This window comes from Podarcis muralis, chromosome 10, assembly GCF_964188315.1.
Source record: "Podarcis muralis chromosome 10, rPodMur119.hap1.1, whole genome shotgun sequence".
NCBI lineage: Eukaryota > Metazoa > Chordata > Lepidosauria > Squamata > Lacertidae > Podarcis > Podarcis muralis.
This window is the reverse complement of record NC_135664.1, coordinates 68,176,564-68,195,176: the sequence shown is the minus strand read 5'-3', so window position 1 is coordinate 68,195,176 and position 18,613 is coordinate 68,176,564. Positions and strand designations below refer to the sequence as shown.

Sequence of the window (18,613 nt, the reverse complement as noted above, 5' to 3'; positions counted from 1 at the left end):
CTCTTTCTTTCTCTCCCCCCTCTTTTCTCATTGTATCAACAAAGCATCAATAAAAAAAATTGTGCAAAAAATTAATATGTGCTGCTTGTGCATTGGAGCTTCAGTGTGTACAAAAAAATTCCTGAATTGAGAGGCAGATGGAACCATGGCAGGATCCGGATTGGAAACACAGTGGGGGCAAATGTTTAAAGCTCCCCTCCCCTCTCTATACCAGCTTCCTGATATGGATCAGTGGCACCAGGCTGACAGGCGAACTAATGGAAGAAGCGAAGATCACTAGTGTCGAAGCAATGATTCTTCAACATCAGCTGCGTTGGACTGGTCATGTTGTGCGGATGCCTGATTATCATCTTCTGAAACAACTACTCTATTCCGAACTTAAAAATGGAAAGTGTAATGCTGGTGGTTGACAAAAGAGGTTTAAAGACTCTTTCAAGGCAAATGTAAAAAAATGTAGTATAAACACCAACAACTGGGAAACATTGGCCTGCAAGCGCTCCAATCGGAGAACAGCCTTTACCGAAGGTGTTATGGACTTTGAAGACACTCGAACTCAGGACGCAAGGAAGAAATGTGCTAAGAGGAAGGCACGCTTGGCAAACCCTCACCGTGGGAAACCTAAGTCCTCACTTTGGAAGGACGTGTGGATCCAGAATTGGCCTCCACAGTCACTTACAGACTCACTGTTAAAACTGCGTTTATGGAAGACAATCTTACTCAGCTATGAGTGATTGCCAAAGAAAAAAACCAGGCTGACTACATACAGAATAATAATAATAAAAAACCTTGTACTTAAGGTCAAACCTTGTGACTAACATAACATGTGACTAACATAACATATACTTTGAAATCGCTAGATTCGTGCAGGATGTCTCTGTGGACAAGGCTTTATTCCCGGGGACAATCGCTATGAAACAGAGAGATGTGACTCTGGTTATACAACTCTGCCAGCTTCTCCTCCAACTCCCCCAGAGTGAGAGTCTGCACTGCGTTTTCGTCATTGCGGGCAATTATGGCCCAAGATCTCAGGTGATTGTTGTCTATGACACAGCAGGCTGCAGACCATACATGACTGGGCTTGTTGACCCTCCCTTTGGCGATGAAGCTATCCCCTGGCACTGCGCCCACCACGGCAAAGGTTTCCTGGCATCCCTCGGTCTTGCTTGCCATCGTCGACTGCTCATAGTGGTTCCAGGCCCCGCCGTTCAGCTTGATGTATTGCGGCACAATGTTGGTCAACGTGAAAGTGGAAGACTTGGCGTCCCGGTCGGGCTGGTGGCCATTGGGGTTCAGGTGACCCCTGTTGAAATCGGTCAGGTTCTTGTAATCTAGCAAAACGGCCTGGCTGCCTTTAAGTGCTTCCTGCATGTCATCGCCTTCCTGCAGGAGGGATCCTTCCGTTTCCATTTCGGGCGGCAGTGCTAAATCCAAGAGCTTTAGAAAAAAGAGAGACAGGGGTGCAAGCAAGGAAGAAGAAGAAGAAGAAGAAGAAGAGGAGGAGGAGTTTGGATTTGATATCCTGCTTTATCACTACCTGAAGGAGTCTCAAAGCGGCTAACATTCTCCTTTCCCTTCCTCCCCCACAACAAACACTCTGTGAGGTGAGTGAGGCTGAGAGACTTCAGAAAAGTGTGACTAGCCCAAGGTCACCCAGCAGCTGCATGTGGAGGAGCGGGGAAGCGAACCTGGTTCACCAGATTACGAGTCCACCGCTCTTAACCACTACACCACACTGGCTCCCCATTCTGCATCTAGCCCATCTCCCCATCTTTACTTGGAATGTTTACTTGGAAGCAAGCCCCACCAATGAATCCAAAATTCCTGTTTGGGATTTGATCCCATACCAGTAAATTGAGATTGCCCAATTACTTTGGATTTGGTGCTCTATGCAAGAAACACGCTTCCACCCTCTCCAAGAACATTTTTTGTGGTAAGGAAAGTGCTCTGGAAAGTGAGGGAGAACAATTGTTTGATGGAAAGAGAACATATTCTATCAGAAGCTCAAGCTGGTTTTAGAGCAAAGCGTTCAACTATAGACCAGGCCCTTATCCTTCAACACCTGGCAGACAAATACTCTAGAAAAGGGGGGTCTTTATATGCAGCTTTTGTGGATTTTAAATTGGCTTTTGATCTAATACCAAGGGACAGACTCTGGGAAAAGCTTGGCGCTACAAACATAGATAAACGCTTATTACGCCTTATCCGTGGTCTATACGAAAACACCAGGGTGAGGGTAAGATGCGATCGGTCAGGCCATCTAACTAAAGAAATTCAAACGCACTATGGGGTTAAACAAGGATGTGTCCTCGCGCCAATGCTATTTAATTTCTATATCAACTCTCTAGCTGTAAATATGGCGAAAGAAAATGCCCACCCTCCCAAACTGGCAGGTATGCCCCTCCTGGTGCTTCTGTATGCGGACGACACAGTCCTACTCTCCTTTTCCTGCGTTGGCTTGAGGAAGCTTTTGAGATCACTTGCTGACTATTGTCAAGCGGAACAACTATCAATAAATTACAGCAAATCTAAAATTATGGTGTTTTCAAAAAAAAGAAGGAAACACAAATGGAGAATTAATGGGCAACCTATTGACCAGGTAGCAACTTTCAGATACCTGGGAATAACTTTTCAGGAAAGGGTCTCGTGGCACCAACAGATGAAAAACGCCATTGCCAACGCAGGAAGGGCCAATAAAGCCCTTACAAGATTTTTTCACGGGAAAGGGGGTAAATACGTTCCGGCGGCCTCCCAGGTTTTTGCTGCAAAAATACTCCCACAACTCACTTATGGATCCCAGGTTTGCAGTTTTAAAAATTTTGCGCCTATGGAGGCATTTCAAACAAAATTCTATCGGTGTTTATTGGGGATCCCCCCCTGTGTATCTAATATAGCTTTCCGCTTAGAAGTTGGACAACCACCCGTTAACGCGCGGTTGTGGATTCTAAAGATACACTACTGGTTAAAACTTATTTTCCCCCCGGCCGGTTTGGCTCCTTTAACACTCTTAGACACCTTTCATTCTACCTGGAAAGCTTCCCTGTTTGAAAAGATAAGAAGCTTGGGATTCTCCCCGCAGATCTTGATAGCGGCAGGATATGAGAGAGCCAGAAGTCAAGTGCTCCAACGCATTAGGGACAGAGTTGCAATGTCATATGGGCAAAATGGATAAACATGCCACAATTAGAGACTTTGGGAGAGGGTTCTCACCCGCAAATTATCTGGCTGATTTACAAATACCTAACTCCTTTACCCTGGCCAGATTTAACGTTCTGCCCTCTGCCCTGCTGCTAGGCAGATATGAGGGCAAACCATATGAGTCACGTGTTTGCCCATGTGGCTCATCGGAAGTGGAAACAAGTCTGCATGTATTGCTGCACTGTAGTTACTACGAGGATCTACGCCTGACCTTTATTGCCCCAGTTCTACAAAAGCTTAAAAATGAACCAGAACTCCAACGTATGAGAGCCTTGGTAGAAGATAAGGTTCCTGAAATTACGATCAATGTTGCCAAATTCTGTGTAGCCGCTATTAGGCGCAGGAAACAAGAGCTTTCCAATGTCAATATGCAGGCGAAGGCAAATACTTAATTTTATTTATGCTGTCTAATTCTAAATTGCTGTTATGGCCTAATCTGTATTGAAATTGTCCTTTGTTCTTTCCGGTGTTATGCTTCGCTGACTAGCTGTACGAGTTAATCTGGTCTGTGACCGTTTAATAAAATTTGATTTGATTTGATGTGAGTCTATCACTCTTAACCACTACACCACACTGAGAAGACAAAGGGAGTAAATGAGAAGACAAACCTGCCCCCCCCCCTGCCAAACACTGCCTTCAACCACCTCGCTAGGCTCTCCCCACTTTCAGCAGTAAGATGTGTTGGGGTGCAATGCCTCCCTAGATCAGGGTTTCCTCCAGAACTTAGGCATTTTGCAATGTCTGAATTCCCTCCCATATAGGCAGGCTGAATAATACTAATACTATTACTACTACTACTACTACTACTAATAATAATAATAAATATATTTATACCCCACCCATCTAGCTGGGTTTCCCAGTCACTCTGGGCACCGCACCCCCCAACAGAATATTAAAAGCACAATAAAATATTAAACATTAGAAACTTCCCTAAGCAGGGCTGCCTTCAGATGTCTTCTAAAAGTCAGGTACAGTTACAGACGCTTCAGATTACAGACTCTGCTCACCCAGAAATAGTACCTCGGGTTAAGAACTTTGCTTCAGGATGAGAACAGAAATCGCACGGCGGCAGCAGGAGGCCCCATTAGCTAAAGTGGTACTTCAAGTTAAGAACAGTTTCAGGTGAAGAACAGACCTCCAGAACGAACTAAGTTCTTAACCCAAGGTACCACTGTAGTTGTTTATTTCCTTGGCATCTGGTGGGAGGGCGTTCCACAGGGCGGGTGCCACCACCGAGAAGGCCCTCTGCCTGGTTCCCTGTAACCTCACTTCTCGCAGGGAGGGAACCGCCAGAAGGCCCTTGGTGCTAGACCTCAGTGTCCGGGCTGAACAATGGGGGTGGAGACGCTCCTTCAGGTATACTGGGCCGAAGCTTTGAAGGTCAGCACCAACACTTTGAATTACGAGTCCACCGCTCTTAACCACTACACCACAGCTGGTTCCCCAGCTGTGAATTGTGCTGAGAAACATACTTGAACGCAGGTGGGGACACTGAGTTTAAAGCAGCGGCTCTTGTCTGCTCAGACCTCTTACCTGGGGTTCAATTCTCCATGTGTTCGGCCTCTTCGCCTGCCCAGGGTTGTAGATGTACGCAGAGAACACGGGGATGCGGTTGTCTCGGTCGTACAGAGTGGCAAAACGATATTGGTTTTTGTACCGCTGGCAAATCCGAGCCGGGTGCGGGGGAGCCAGCCCGATACTCGGAGGGGTTCCTCTGAAGAAAAACTGGGGGCAGACATCTTCAAAAGAGGTCACCACTTCGGCCCTCCCTGGCGAGTTCAGCTGGCACACCGCGACGAGGAGGAGAATCGGCAACATCGTGCAGGCTCCTCAAAACCGAGCGGCTGTTTGGAGAGACGCTTGTTTAAATGCATAGTTTCATTAGCTGGAAACAACCCCTTAGGAGTCTAACACACTAACCTAGGTTTGGGGAACACTTGGCACTCCAGATATCGCTGAACTACAACTCCCATTAGCACCAACAAGCGCAGCCAATGGCCAGGGCTATCGGAAGTTGTCTTTTTCCCACATCTGCTCTAACCACTAGCCCGCAATGGATCTCATTTCTTCCCACCTAGGGAGGGAAGGATCCGATAACTTCAAGTCTCTCCATTTCTCCAATCTTAAAATTCAGGTCCCCACATTTTCTGCAGGAACTTTAGTGCCAATTTCTCCTAAATAAACACATTTTGAATACATTTCTTTAAGCGTGCATATTTTGCAAGCTGTTTCTTCTAATAGAACGCATTTTGTGTGTTGATATCTTCACTTTATGCCTTCAGTTTTTTAATGCAAACTTTCACATATGCAGTTTTGGGAACATTGCTTAGCTGGAGCATTGCAAAATCAGCACTAATGTGATTTATGAAGGAGAGCTGTGTTCTGGTTCCCATGGTGTTTTGGGAAGTGTGGTAGAACCAGCTCTAAATGCAAAGTGAGCTGGATTTCTCCCCCACCCTAATCTCCACTGCATATCCCTCTGCTTAAATAGTCAGGTGATTTATTTATTTCTTAAGAACAGACTGCTCCTCCAGCACTGCTATCACTCTTCTCAGAAACCATGCAAAATGCCTCATTTAAAGATCTAATCATCCACCTAGCAACAGCAGCGAGGCTGGAATTCGCCCAGCGTTGGAGAGCTCAATCTCACTTCATTCTCTAAAGGGATGCTGGAATAAGATAGGTCAGTTAGCATTTGCAGAAAGCTACAGCAGCCACGAAATTAAAAGACGCCTGCTTCTTGGGAGAAGGGCAATGACAGGCCAAGACAGCATCTTGAGAAGTAGAGACGTCACCTTGCCAACAAAGGTCCGTATACTTAAAGCCATGGTTTTCCCAGTAGTGATGTATGGAAGTGAGAGCTGGACCATAAAGAAGGCTGATCGCCGAAGAATGGATGCTTTTGAATTATGGTGCTGGAGGAGACTCTTGAGAGTCCCATGGACTGCAAGAAGATCAAACGCATCCATTCTTAAGGAAATCAGCCCTGAGTGCTCACTGGAAGGACAGATCATAAAGCTGAAGACTCATGAGAAGAGAAGACTCCCTGGAAAAGACCCTGATGTTGGGAAAGATGGAGGGCACAAGGAGAAGGGGACGGCAGAGGTTGAGATGGTTGGACAGTGTTCTCAAAGCTACCAGCATGAGTTTGACCAAACTGCGGGAGGCAGTGGAAGACAGGAGTGCCTGGTGTGCTCTGGTCCAGGGGGTCACGAAGAGTCGGACATGACTAAATGACTAAACAACAACAACGAAGCGCAAGAGACAACGTAGAAGGGTTAAATCTAAAAGATATTTTCAGTTGTTTGGTTTCCTTTGGTCAAACTCATTTTACAACAACAGGGAGCAGTCCTTCATTCAGCTCTCCACCTAGACATTTTTTGCCTTTAGCTTTAAATCTATAAATTACCGTAGCTTTGTTGGCCTTCTATATTGCTGCATCTGGATAGCTCAGTTGGTTAGAGCGTGGTGCTGATAAAACCAAGGTAACAGGTTTGATCCCCATACGGGACACTTGCGTGTTCCTACATCACAGGGGGCTGAACTATAAATAATCCTCCGGGTCCCTTCCAACTCTACAATTCCATTATAGTCGTACCTCGGAAGTCGAACGGAATCCGTTCCGGAAGTCCGTTCAACTTCCAAAACGTTCAGAAACTAAAGTGTGGCTTCTGTTTGGCTGCAGGAAACTCCTGCAGCCAATCAGAAGCTGCGGAAGCCACACTGGACATTCGGCTTCCAAAAATTGTTCGAAAACTGGAGCACTCACTTCCGGGTTTTGATTGTTCGGGAGCCAATTTGTTTGGGAGCCAAGGCGTTTGAGATCCAAAGTACAACTATATTCCATTCTATGATTCTATTATCTTCTCCATGACTGTTTGAGTGGCTGGGGAAGCCCAGCCAATGGGCGGGTTATAAATAATAAAATTATTGTTATTATTTGACTGTTTCATTCTTTCTGCTCATTTGCAAGCTGCACCAAGTTTAGAGTCAAGCCTGTGTCCCGTTCGTTTTTATGTGGGTTTTTTTATCGTAAAAAATTCAGTAAAAATCATCTTTAAAAAACGGGAGAGCAGAAGAAGGAAATTGTTTTAACAGAGAATAAAATTGCTTTGTGTATATAATTTTTATTAAATTTTCTGTTTTACAGTTTAAAGTACTCATTTTTACATCCTTAAAATATCAATGACTTCCCTTCTTCTCTTTCCATGGTTCATTTTACATTATCATAAACCCCTGCATATTTTACAGAAACTATACCTTTCAGTATTCCATTGTTACATCCATCATAACTTATTTACACTGTTGAATTTAACTTAATGCTGCCAGCATTTTCAGCTATACACAGTTCTTTCCCATATATTCAATAAATGTTTTCCAATCTTCTCTAAACGTACGTTCTTCTTGTTCTCTTATTCTATGTTAAGTCTGCAAGCTGCGCATATTCTGTCAACTTAAGTTGCCATTCTTCTTTGGTTGGGACCTCACTCGCTTTCCAGTTTTGGCTTAACAAAACACGGGCCGCAGTAGTGGCATACATAAATAACCTTTTTTGACACCTGCAAATTTCAGTCTGAATTTTCCCCAACAAAAAGGACTCTGGTTTTTTTTTGGGAGAGTACTTTTAAACATCTTTTTTTCAATTCATTATGGATCATTTCCCAATACTCTTTTACCCTTTTACAAGTCCACCACATATGAAAGAACGGTCCCTACACCTCTTTGCAACTCCAGCAATTATCTAATTCAGTCATGTACATCTTAGCAAGCCTATTTGGAGTTAAATGCCATCTGTAAATCATTTTCAAATAGTAATCCTTTACCTTCTGGAAGGCTGACACTTGTATTGGTTGACTTGTTCTCCTCCAGGAAGGGCACAAGAATATAAGCAACGTGCAACCCTGTGATTGGCTTCTTAAATACGGTTCCCAAAGGAAAACGATAGCAGGCTATCTAGCCCCTGATTAACTTCCTCCAACCCTTGTTTGAATACAGTTTCCAATCTATGTGGCTGCCCAAATTAGAATGTGCTTTTTCTTCTTCTGATGCAGGGATTTCTCAAGGTTAGGCAATGATCCTTTTACTGTAAAGGCGTTATCAAATTGCTTGTGGGATAAAACTCCCTGACCAGCTTCTGTTGCAGATTTTGTGAGAAAGTGCCCAGATGAGTTGAAAGCTGGTGACCAAATATTTATGGCCAGACTCCATTCTTCTCAAGTCTTCTGCCTTATCTTGACCCTGAACCGGGTAGGGTGACAAGCACAATCAGATACAGTATTTGTCATGGCCAGCTGCAAAAAGAGTGAGGATGCTGAGGGTTTTCTTATTGGTCAGGGCTTTCGGGCAGAGAACAGTGTGTTAGGAGTGGATGTGGGGAAACTCCCCTTCTAACACCTTTGCATATATAGCAGCACAACCCATTACCAGGAAAAGACAAAATTATTCTCAGCAGTGGCGTAGCGTGGGGGGTGCAGGGGGGGCCGGCCGCACCGGGCGCAACATCTGGGGTTAGGGCAAATCCACAGGTTAGGGGGCGCAAATCCACGGGTTAGGGGGCGCAAATCCACGGGTTAGGGGGCGCAAATTACTTGCCTTGCCCCGGGTGCTGACAACCCACGCTACGCCACTGATTCTCAGCGCTGTATTATTCCACAAAAGCAAACCAAAGCTTCGTAGAATCATAGAGTTGGAAGGGACACCCAGGGTCATCTAGTCCAACCCCCTGCAGTGCAGGAATCTCAGCTCAAGGATCCATGGCAGATGGCCATCCAACCTCTGCTGAAAAACATCCAAGGAAGGAGAGTCCTGTTAGGATATCGATGTTCCGTTCCACCTTAAGAACAGGTGTGTGGAGTTGTTGTATGTCACATGTCTGTTTACAGTCCAACACAGCTTGCTGGGAACTTCGGTTTGTGTATAGCTTTTGCTTTAGCTGCTTGCTTGGACACGAAAGGGGAGAGTCATGTTTTTCATTTGTCCTGAATAAACTGCTTGTAAATACGCTTTAAAGGTAAAGGGACCCCTGACCATTAGGTCCAGTCACGGACGACTCTGGGGTTGCGGCGCTCATCTCACTTTACTGGCCAAGGGAGCCGGCGTACAGCTTCTGGGTCATGTGGCCAGCATGACTAAGCCGCTTCTGGCGAACCAGAACAGCGCACGGAAACGCCGTTTACCTTCCCACAGGAGCGGTAACTATTTATCTACTTGCACTTTGAGGTGCTTTCGAACTGCTAGGTTGGCAGGAGCAGGGACCGAGCAACGGGAGCTCACCCCGTCGTGGGGATTCGAACCGCCAACCTTCTGATCGGCAAGTCCTAGGCTCTGTGGTTTAACCCACAGTGCCACCCGCAAATACACTTTACATATGCCTCTTTCTGCCCTTCCATTGCGAAGAGTTATTTACTCTGCTGATTAGAATGTGCTCCAGCTCCTGAAGAGTTCTGAAGCTGCAGGTCGCTGTTTCATGCTGTGTCAAGGACCGGAGATCGCCCAGCTACCGGCTGGTGGTCTGGAGCCACCTGGGGGCCTGCAAATTGCCCCCGTTTCCTTGGATGCATCCGAGACCGTTCCCCCGTCGAACAGCTCTTACTGTTAGAAGGTTCTTCCTGATGTTTTGTCGGAATCTCCTTTCTTGTAACTTGAAGCCATGGGTTCAAGTCCTACCTTCCAGAGCAGGAGAAAACAAGCTTGCTCCCTCTTCCATGTGAGAGCCCTTGAGATATTTGAAGATGGCTATCATATCTCCTCTCCGTCTCCTTTTTTACCCAGGCCAAACATACCCAGCTCCTTCAACCATTCCTCATAAGGCTTGGTTTCCATCTTGGTCGCCCTCCTCTGCACACGTTGCAGCTTGTCAATATCCTTCTTTATTTGTGGTGCCCAGCACTGGACACAGTATTCCAGGTGTGGTCTGACCAAGGCAGAATAGAGTGGGACTATTCCTTCCATCGATCAGGACACTTCACTTCTGTTGATGCAGCCCGCAAATCCTCAAGAGCTTTTTAAAAAAAATACAGCCTTTGTAGCTGTGGCTGCTGATTCGCGTGGCTTCGCCACCATGAACACACACGTCACTGGCAGGACTGCCAATTGATTAAAAAAAACAACAAGCAGGTGGTGCTTTTCATGGAACTGGGGAAAGCATCATTCTCTTCAGTTTGGTTTCCAGAAGAATCAAGCAAGAGTCAGACTCAGAAGTGGACAATAGTTGCCAACCTTAATCATAGGAAAATACAAAGCTACCTTTAATAAAAATAAATAATAATAATTTATTTATACCAGCCGAGTATTAAAAACACAATACAGCATCAAACATTAAAAACTTCCTTAAACAGGGCTGCCTTCAGATGTCTTTAAAAAGTAAGATAGTTGCTTATCGCCTTGACATCTGTTGGGAGGGCACTCCACAGGGTGGGCGCCACCACCGAGAAGGCCCTCTGCCTGGTTGGTTCCCTGAAACCTCACTTCTCACAGTGAGGGAACTGCCAGAAGGCCATCGGTGCTGGACCTCAGTGTCCGGGCTGAATGATGGGGGTGGAGATGCCCCTGCAGGTATACTGGGCTGAGGCCGTTTAGGGCTTTAAAGGTCAGCACCAACACTTTGAATTGTGCTAGGAAATGTACTGGGAACCAATGCAGGTCTCTCAGGACTGATGTTATATGGTCTTGGTGGCCGCTCCCAGTCACCAGTCTGGGTGCCGCATTCTGGATTAATTGCAGTTTCCAGGTCACCTTCAAAGGTAGCCCCACATAGAGCACATTGCAGTAGTCTAAGCGGGAGATAACCAGAGCATGTACCACTCTGGCAAGACGGTCTGCGGGCAGGGAGGGTCTCATCCTGTGCACCAGATGGAGCTGGCAAACAGCTGCCCTGGACACCGAATTGACCTGCACCTCCATGGACAGCTCTGAGTCCAAAATGACTCCCAGGCTGCGCACCTGGTCCTTCAGGGGCACAGTTGCCCCATTCAGGACCAGGGAATCCCCCACACCAGCCCGCCTCCTGTCCCCCCAAAACAGTACTTCTGTCCTTGTATTGTGTCTGACCATCTACCTCAGCAGTCTTGACACTGGCAGGCAGCACTTTCTCCAGGGTTTCCTGCAGGGCTGTCTCCTCCAAAGCCCTGCCATAGATGAGTGGAACTTGCCACTCAAGGATTTCTCATTTTGGCTGCAGTGCACCTGCCGACTGAACAGCACCTAATAAGGAAAGCAAAATTACATGCCTCTAGATCAGCAATAAATGTTCTGTGCCTGGACGCACCGAGGATTTGCCTGGCACAGTAAAATGTCACAAAACAAAAACGATTTCTCAGTTTCCTTTTCCCATACTTGATGAATGGGTTGTGTTGGTTTTTTTAATTTATCTTTTTTAAGTCATTTGCCTATAGTGAAGAGCATGCCAAGCAAAACTGCAGGAACTCTGGCTAATCTGAGTCAAAGGCTGCCGGCCTGCTAGTGACTTCTCAAAAACCCAAAGCTCAAAGTTTCCCACTCAGGTTCAGAAGTTTCCCCTTTTCAGTTTCCACAACTGGGTCATTTGTGGTGACTTATGCCAGGCAGAGTTTGAATGTGAAAAAATGAACTCTGTAACCAGAGCCTATGTGTTTATGAACATTACCATGTATCTAAGACCTCAAAATTCCTACCACAGGGAACACTCCACAAGAGAGGATGTTCAAAAAGGGGTTGAGGGGATGCCAGCTCTGCAGGCGAGGGGCGACGTAACTGGACTCCTGAGCCCCACAGGGGTGCTGCAGAAAGAAGGCAGTTGGTCAAGGGAGCCATGGACTCAAAAAGGCTGAAAACCTCTCATCCAGGAGAAAAGGAACCGGTAGGACAAGTTTTCTTTGGAACACAATGGCCTTAGCTGGCCACTGAAGTGAGCTCACCAGTACCTCAAACAATAAGCTAGCTTGTAATAGCCACAACTAAGAGATGGTGCTCTGGATAAAAAGTGGGGGCAGATATTTTCCCAGCCCTCCCTCCACTGGCTGGATGATCCTTCACAGAAGAACAATAGCCTGAGTTGTTGTGGGTGTGTTGCAGGAATTTTTGTATAGGTTGGGGGGGGGGTTGCCCCTCCAGCAGATAACATGCACATGCAGCCCACTAACAAAATCAGCACAATCACTTTGGGGGCTTTTGTGATTTGTCCCCACAGAACACTTCATCACAGTTTCTTCCTATCTATTCAAAGGGCCTTTCCTGCACGATACCAAATGTAACAATTCACTGATAAATGTATCTATCTACTGTACTGGTTCACAGGGAAAACTTCAGAAATTCATATAGACATGTGAGCTCAGCTACTCAGCAGCCCCTCTGCCTGAGGGATAATCCCTGGCATCCTGATACCTGAGTGCCAGACAGGTAGCCATTCCAGAAAGAACAAACCCAGAAGGGTGTGATTAACTTGGCTGGGAAATAGGGAAATGTAAATATCTCTTTTGTTACACTTGATGCCCGACTCTTCGTGACCCCCTGGACCAGAGCACACCAGGCACTCCTGTCTTCCACTGCCTCCCACAGTTTGGTCAGACTCATGTTTGTAGCTTCGAGAACACTGTCCAACCATTTCATCCTCTGCCGTCCCCTTCTCCTTGTGCCCTCCATCTTTCCCAACATCAGGGTCTTTTCCAGGGAGTCTTCTCTTCTCATGAGGGGGCCAAAGTCTTGGAGCCTCAGCTTCAGGATCTGTCCTTCCAGTGAGCACTCAGGGCTGATTTCCTTCAGAATGGATCGGTTTGATCTTCTTGCAGTCCATGGGACTCTCAAGAGTCTCCTCCAGCACTATAATTCAAAAGCATCAATTGCTTGGCGATCAGCTTTCTTTATGGTCCAGCTCTCACTTCCATACATCACTACTGGGAAAACCATGGCTTTAACTATACGGACCTTTGTTGGCAAGGTGATGTCTCTGCTTTTTAAGATGCTGTCTAGGTTTGTCATTGCTTTTCTCCCAAGAAGCAGGCGTCTTTTAATTCCGTGGCTGCTGTCACCATCTGCAGTGGTCATGGAGCCCAAGAAAGTAAAATCTCTCACTGCCTCCATTTCTTCCCCTTCTATCTGCCAGGAGGTGATGGGACCAGTGGCCATGATCTTCTTGAGGTCTTAGATATATGTTAAATGTTCGTAAGTGTACCAACCAAGCACGTACATAGATCAGCACGGGAAGACCAACCTGAAACCATTTTTTATTCCCAAACTGACCTCAATTTATTGTCTGCAAGATCAAAGTGGGAAACCTCCCCATTGTCTCTTTCCTCACAAATCCTGTCTTAAGGGCACATTTAAGACATGAATAGGGTGTGAGCCTGACCTGGCTCAGGAACTAAGTATTTATCACTACAAAAGACTGGCCAGGCTCCCCAGGCAATCCAATCAAGTGACCATTAAACAGGTAACCTGGCAGACAGGAGGTAAACAAAGCACTCAGATATCAAAGAGAAGAACTACCACCAGACTTTAAGAAGACATCAGAAGGCAGCCCTCTTTAGGGAAGCTTTTAATGTTTAACAGACCACTGTATTTTAATACTCTGTTGGAAGCCGCCCAGAGTGGCTGGGGAAACCCAGCCAGATGGGTGGGGTATAAATAATAAATAATAAATAATACATAATACATAATACATAATACATAATACATAATACATAATACATAATACATAATACATAATACATAATACATAATACATAATACATAATACATAATACATAATACATAATACATAATAAATACATTCTATTCTATTCTCAGATTTCTGCTGTGATGTATGTATGATGTTTCTGGGGCTGGTCTTGATCTTGTTGTTGTTGTTGTTGTTTAGTCGTTTAGTCGTGTCCGACTCTTCGTGACCCCATGGACCAGAGCACGCCAGGCACCTCTGTCCTCCACTACCTCCCGCAGTTTGGTCAAACTCACGCTGGTAACCTCGAAAACACTATCCAACCATCTCGTCCTCTGTCGCCCCCTTCTCCTTGTGCCCTCCATCTTTCCCAGCATCAGTGTCTTCTCCAGGAAGTCTTCTCTTCTCATGAGGTGGCCAAAGTACTGGAGCCTCAGCTTCAGGATCTGTCCTTCCAGTGAGCACTCAGGCCTATTTCCTTAAGAATGGATGCGTTTGATCTTCTTGCAGTCCATGGGACTCTCAAGAGTCTCCTCCAGCACCATAATTCAAAAGCATCAATTCTTCGGCGATCAGCCTTCTTTATGGTCCAGCTCTCACTTCCATACATCACTACTGGGAAAACCATGGCTTTAACTATACGGACCTTTGTTGGCAAGGTGACGTCTCTACTTCTCAAGATGCTGTCTAGGCCTGTCATTGCCCTTCTCCCAAGAAGCAGGCGTCTTTTAATTTCGTGGCTGCTGTCACCATCGGTCTTGATCTACAGGCTGGCACTTTCAAAAGTCTATATAAGGGCTTGCACACCATTGTACTGCGTTCCTCCTCCCTCCTGCATGTGGTGAGTGGGGACCCTGTTGCAACAGTTTAATAAAGATCAGGCTTACTAGCTGCTTTGCTTCTCAATATTCTCTGGTTGGCCTCTGTTATTTTCTACTACCAAAAGGGAACCTATGTAAGGACTCTATATGGGCTCTTGGAAAAAGCTTAGGGAAAAGGGCAATTTTTGTTTCCAACACCAGTACTTCTGGGTACGACTGTACAAAAACCAGCTGTCGTTTGAATCTGCCTCTGGCACTAACCAGTCTGTGGATGTTACTTTTTAAAAAAATTATTACATTTACACTCCATGTTTCCTCTAAGGATCTCAGGAAGGCATACCTAGGCACCCACCCTCTCATTCCCTCCCCCAACCACTCTGTGAGGTAGGCTACACTTACAGAGTGAAGTGGAAATGTCATTGTTGGAAGAAAGTCGCTGTCAGCTTAAAGAATCATAGGGCTGTAGAGTTGGAAGGGACCCTGAGGGTCATCTAGTCAAACCCCCTGCAATGGAGAAATCTCAGCTAAAGCATCCATGACAGATGGCCACCCAACCTCTGCTTAAAAACCCCTGACAAAGGAGAGTCTACCACCTTCAGGGGTGGAGAGGTTCTGTTCTACTGTCAAACAGCTCTTACTGTCAGAAAGTTTCTTCTGATGTTTAGTGAGAACCTCCCTTCTTGCAACTTGAAGCAGGAGAAAACAAGCTTGCTCCATCTTCCACGTGACAGCTCTTAAGATATTTGAAGGTGGCTCTCATGTCTCTTCGCTGTCTCATTTCTCTTTGACATCTGGTAGGAGGGTGTTCCACACGGCGGGGGCCACCACAGAGAAGGCCCTCTGCCTGGTTCCCTGTAACTTGGCTTCTCACAGTGAGGGAATTCCTTCAGATATACTGGACCGAGGCTGTTTATGGCTTTAAAGGTCAGCACCAACACTTTGAATTGTGCTCGGAAACGTACTGGGAGCCAATGCAGATCTCTCAGGACCGGTGTTATTTGGTCCCGGCGGCCGTTCCCAGTCACCAGTCTAGCTGCCACATTCTGAATTAGTTGTAGTTTCCGGGTCACCTTCAAAGGTAGCCCCACATAGAACGCTGTAAAAACATGCTGATTCCCAGATCATCTGCAGGCCGGATTGAGAAGGCGAATGGGCCGCATCCAGCCCCCGGGCCTTAGGTTGTCTACCCCCTGCCTTTGAGCATCTTTATCACCTTCCATTGCACACATTACAGCTTGTCAATATCCCTTTTTCAACTGTGGTGCCCAAAACAGCTCTTATCGTCAGAAGGTTTTAAGTAAATATGCTCAGGAGCTGATAATGCCGAGGTTGCAGGTTCGATCCCCGTACGGGACAGCTGCATGTTCATGCATTGCATGGAGTTGGACTAGATGATCCTCAGGTTCCCTTCAAACTTGATTCTATGTTTGTTTTAAGCTTATTATACTCAGTTAGTCTTCCAAGTAAGTGCACCTAGCAGTAGTAGCTAGGCATCTAGCTCCTATCCATGTTTATTCAGATTTTGTTGTTGTTTTGTCGTTTAGTCGTGTCCGACTCTTCATGACCCCATGGACCAGAGCACGCCACGCACTCCTGTCTTCCACTGCCTCCCGCAGTTTGGTCAGGCTCATGTTTGTAGCTTTGAGAACACTGTCCAACCATCTCGTCCTCTGTCGTCCCCTTCTCCTTGTGCCCTCCATCTTTCCCAAAATCAGGGTCTTTTCCAGGGAGTCTTCTCTTCTCATGAGGTGGCCAAAGTATTGGAGCATCAGCTTCAGGATCTGTCCTTCCAGTGAGCACTCAGGGCTGATTTCCTTCAGAATGGATGTGTTTGATCTTCTTGCAGTCCATGGGACTCTCAAGAGTCTCCTCCAGCACCATAATTCAAAAGCATCAATTCTTCAGCGATCAGCCTTCTTTATGGTCCAGCTCTCACTTCCATACATTACGACTGGGAAAACCATGGCTTTAACTATACGGACCTTTGTTGGTAAGGTGATGTCTCTACTTTTTAAGATGTTTTCAGATTAGAATCCAATTAAATCCATGGTGATTTAGCACAGAATCATAACTTTATCCTACATGTGTTAACTCAAGAGGAAGATTCCACTATGTTGAGTCTGGCTTACTCCCGAGTAACTTTGCATACTGTTGCACAGTGGGGCCCAAATCCTTGCATATATAGCTGTGATGAGGAGCGCTGGTTTAAACTAGTAAAGGTAAAGGGACCCCTGACCATTAGGTCCAGTCGTGGCCGACTCTGGGGTTGCGGCACTCATCTTGCTTTACTGGCCGAGGAAGCCAGCATACAGCTTCTGGGTCATGTGGCCAGCATGACTAAGCCGCTTCTGGCGAACCAGAGCAGTACATGGAAATGTTGTTTACCTTCCCGCCAGAGCAGTACCTATTTATCTACTTGCCCTTTGACGTGCTTTTGAACTGCTAGGTTGGCAGGAGCAGGGACTGAGCAACGGGAGCTCACCCCGTCGCTGGGATTCGAACCGCTGACCTTCTGATCGGCAAGTCCTAGGCTCTGTGGTTTAATCCACAGCAGCCACCCGCGTCCCATTAAACTAATGGGTGCCTAATTGCATGATCGGATTGTTAATTGCTCAGTACACAAGTGTGTCTGTATTTTGCACAGCGTCGGGAGAAGAAAGGGTTAAGGGCTCCACGTAGTCCTTTGGGAGTTCTGGGGGAAACCCCGTTTAAAGTGCGCTATTTGCATAAAATTCCCCTGAAGGGTTCGTTCCAAACAGAAATCACCATGGGGGGGGGAGGCTTTTATAGCTGAAACTCCAGATTAGGAAAATAAAGACACTGCAGACTCGACTCATATTTAAAAACACTGTATTTGTGGGGGGAGTGATATTTGCGGACAGGGCTGGGTTGGGGAGCAGCAATGTTCTCAAACCGTTTTTGAGAAGAGCTCTTCACACACACCCCTTGCTCTTCCCCAGTTGGTATGATCCGCTTCTATTTTAACCACAGCTGGGGCGCTGCACTTGTCTTTGGGGAAGATTTGCAGTTGAGGGAGGATCTTTTTTGTGGGTTTGAGGGTTTTGCTTGCTGTTTAACTTTGTGGACCTTACACAGTTTCATGTTGAATCTAAAAAAGAGGAAGCATTCGGGGTTCCCCCTCCACGTCAAGTTCTTACTGAGGGTTTCTCCCACCCTCCTTTTTAAGAAAAACAGCATGCAGAATGATTATAAATGACATTATTGGTGAAAATAATGGAAAATGATTAAAATACATAGCTAAGAAAACAAAACGAAAGTCTCTTCTCAGCTGCTGTTAATCTGCATTCAGCTGTTCCAGGACCTTGGTGTGATCAGGTCTCCTAGGAATTCCTATACATAATTTTTATAAAACTTTAGAGAAGTTAACCAAAAGAAGTTGTAACACCAAGAAGGCTAGGCAGAACGCAAGAAGAGTTTATATGGCAGATTTATAAACTTCTTATTTCACAGGTGTTTCTGGCTAAATTTGGTTTTAAATAGAAATACAAAATATAAATTGCATTTTTCAGACCAGGTTTTTTCCTCCTTGGTTGTATTAGGTCTTTGTTTTCACCTCAGGAAGCAGGTGGAGGACAGGAAAATTGTGCCTGTCTGCTTTTCTCTTATCAAGAGTAGAGTTGTACCTTTTTAAAGGCCTACCAGCCTTGGTAAAATTGGTTAAAAGTACCAACTGACCTTTAAAAAAACAACAAAAATACAATCAAGAAGTCTTTGTTGCAAGGGTTATATTTCTAACAGCCACTATTTTTGTGAAATGGTCAGAGTTAGATCACAATTGTATGTGTATTATCACTGAGACCAGAAATGTTATTGCAAAGTTTTGCTAATGGGACAACTGAATAAAGGAAATCAAGTTAAGAGAACATGAAGTATAACAATGTGACAACATAATATTGTATATAAACAGCAGAATTTATCATCTGATGTAATAAACCAGAAATGGTAG

General features: G+C 45.7%; 1 protein-coding gene across 1 annotated transcript; it reads right to left on the bottom strand.

Annotated features, from left to right (window-relative positions):
• Nucleotides 1-492: 492 nt before the first annotated feature.
• On the bottom strand, nucleotides 493-8,156 carry LOC114605294 (endonuclease domain-containing 1 protein-like). The gene is made up of 3 exons (XM_028746352.2): nucleotides 8,019-8,156; nucleotides 4,729-5,039; nucleotides 493-1,434 (listed from the first exon to the last, which is right to left on the bottom strand). The coding sequence occupies exons 2-3, from the start codon at nucleotides 5,011-5,013 to the stop codon at nucleotides 889-891; spliced, it is 831 nt and encodes a 276-aa protein (XP_028602185.2). The 5' UTR covers nucleotides 5,014-5,039; nucleotides 8,019-8,156; the 3' UTR covers nucleotides 493-888.
• Between the last annotated feature and the right edge of the window lie 10,457 nt (nucleotides 8,157-18,613).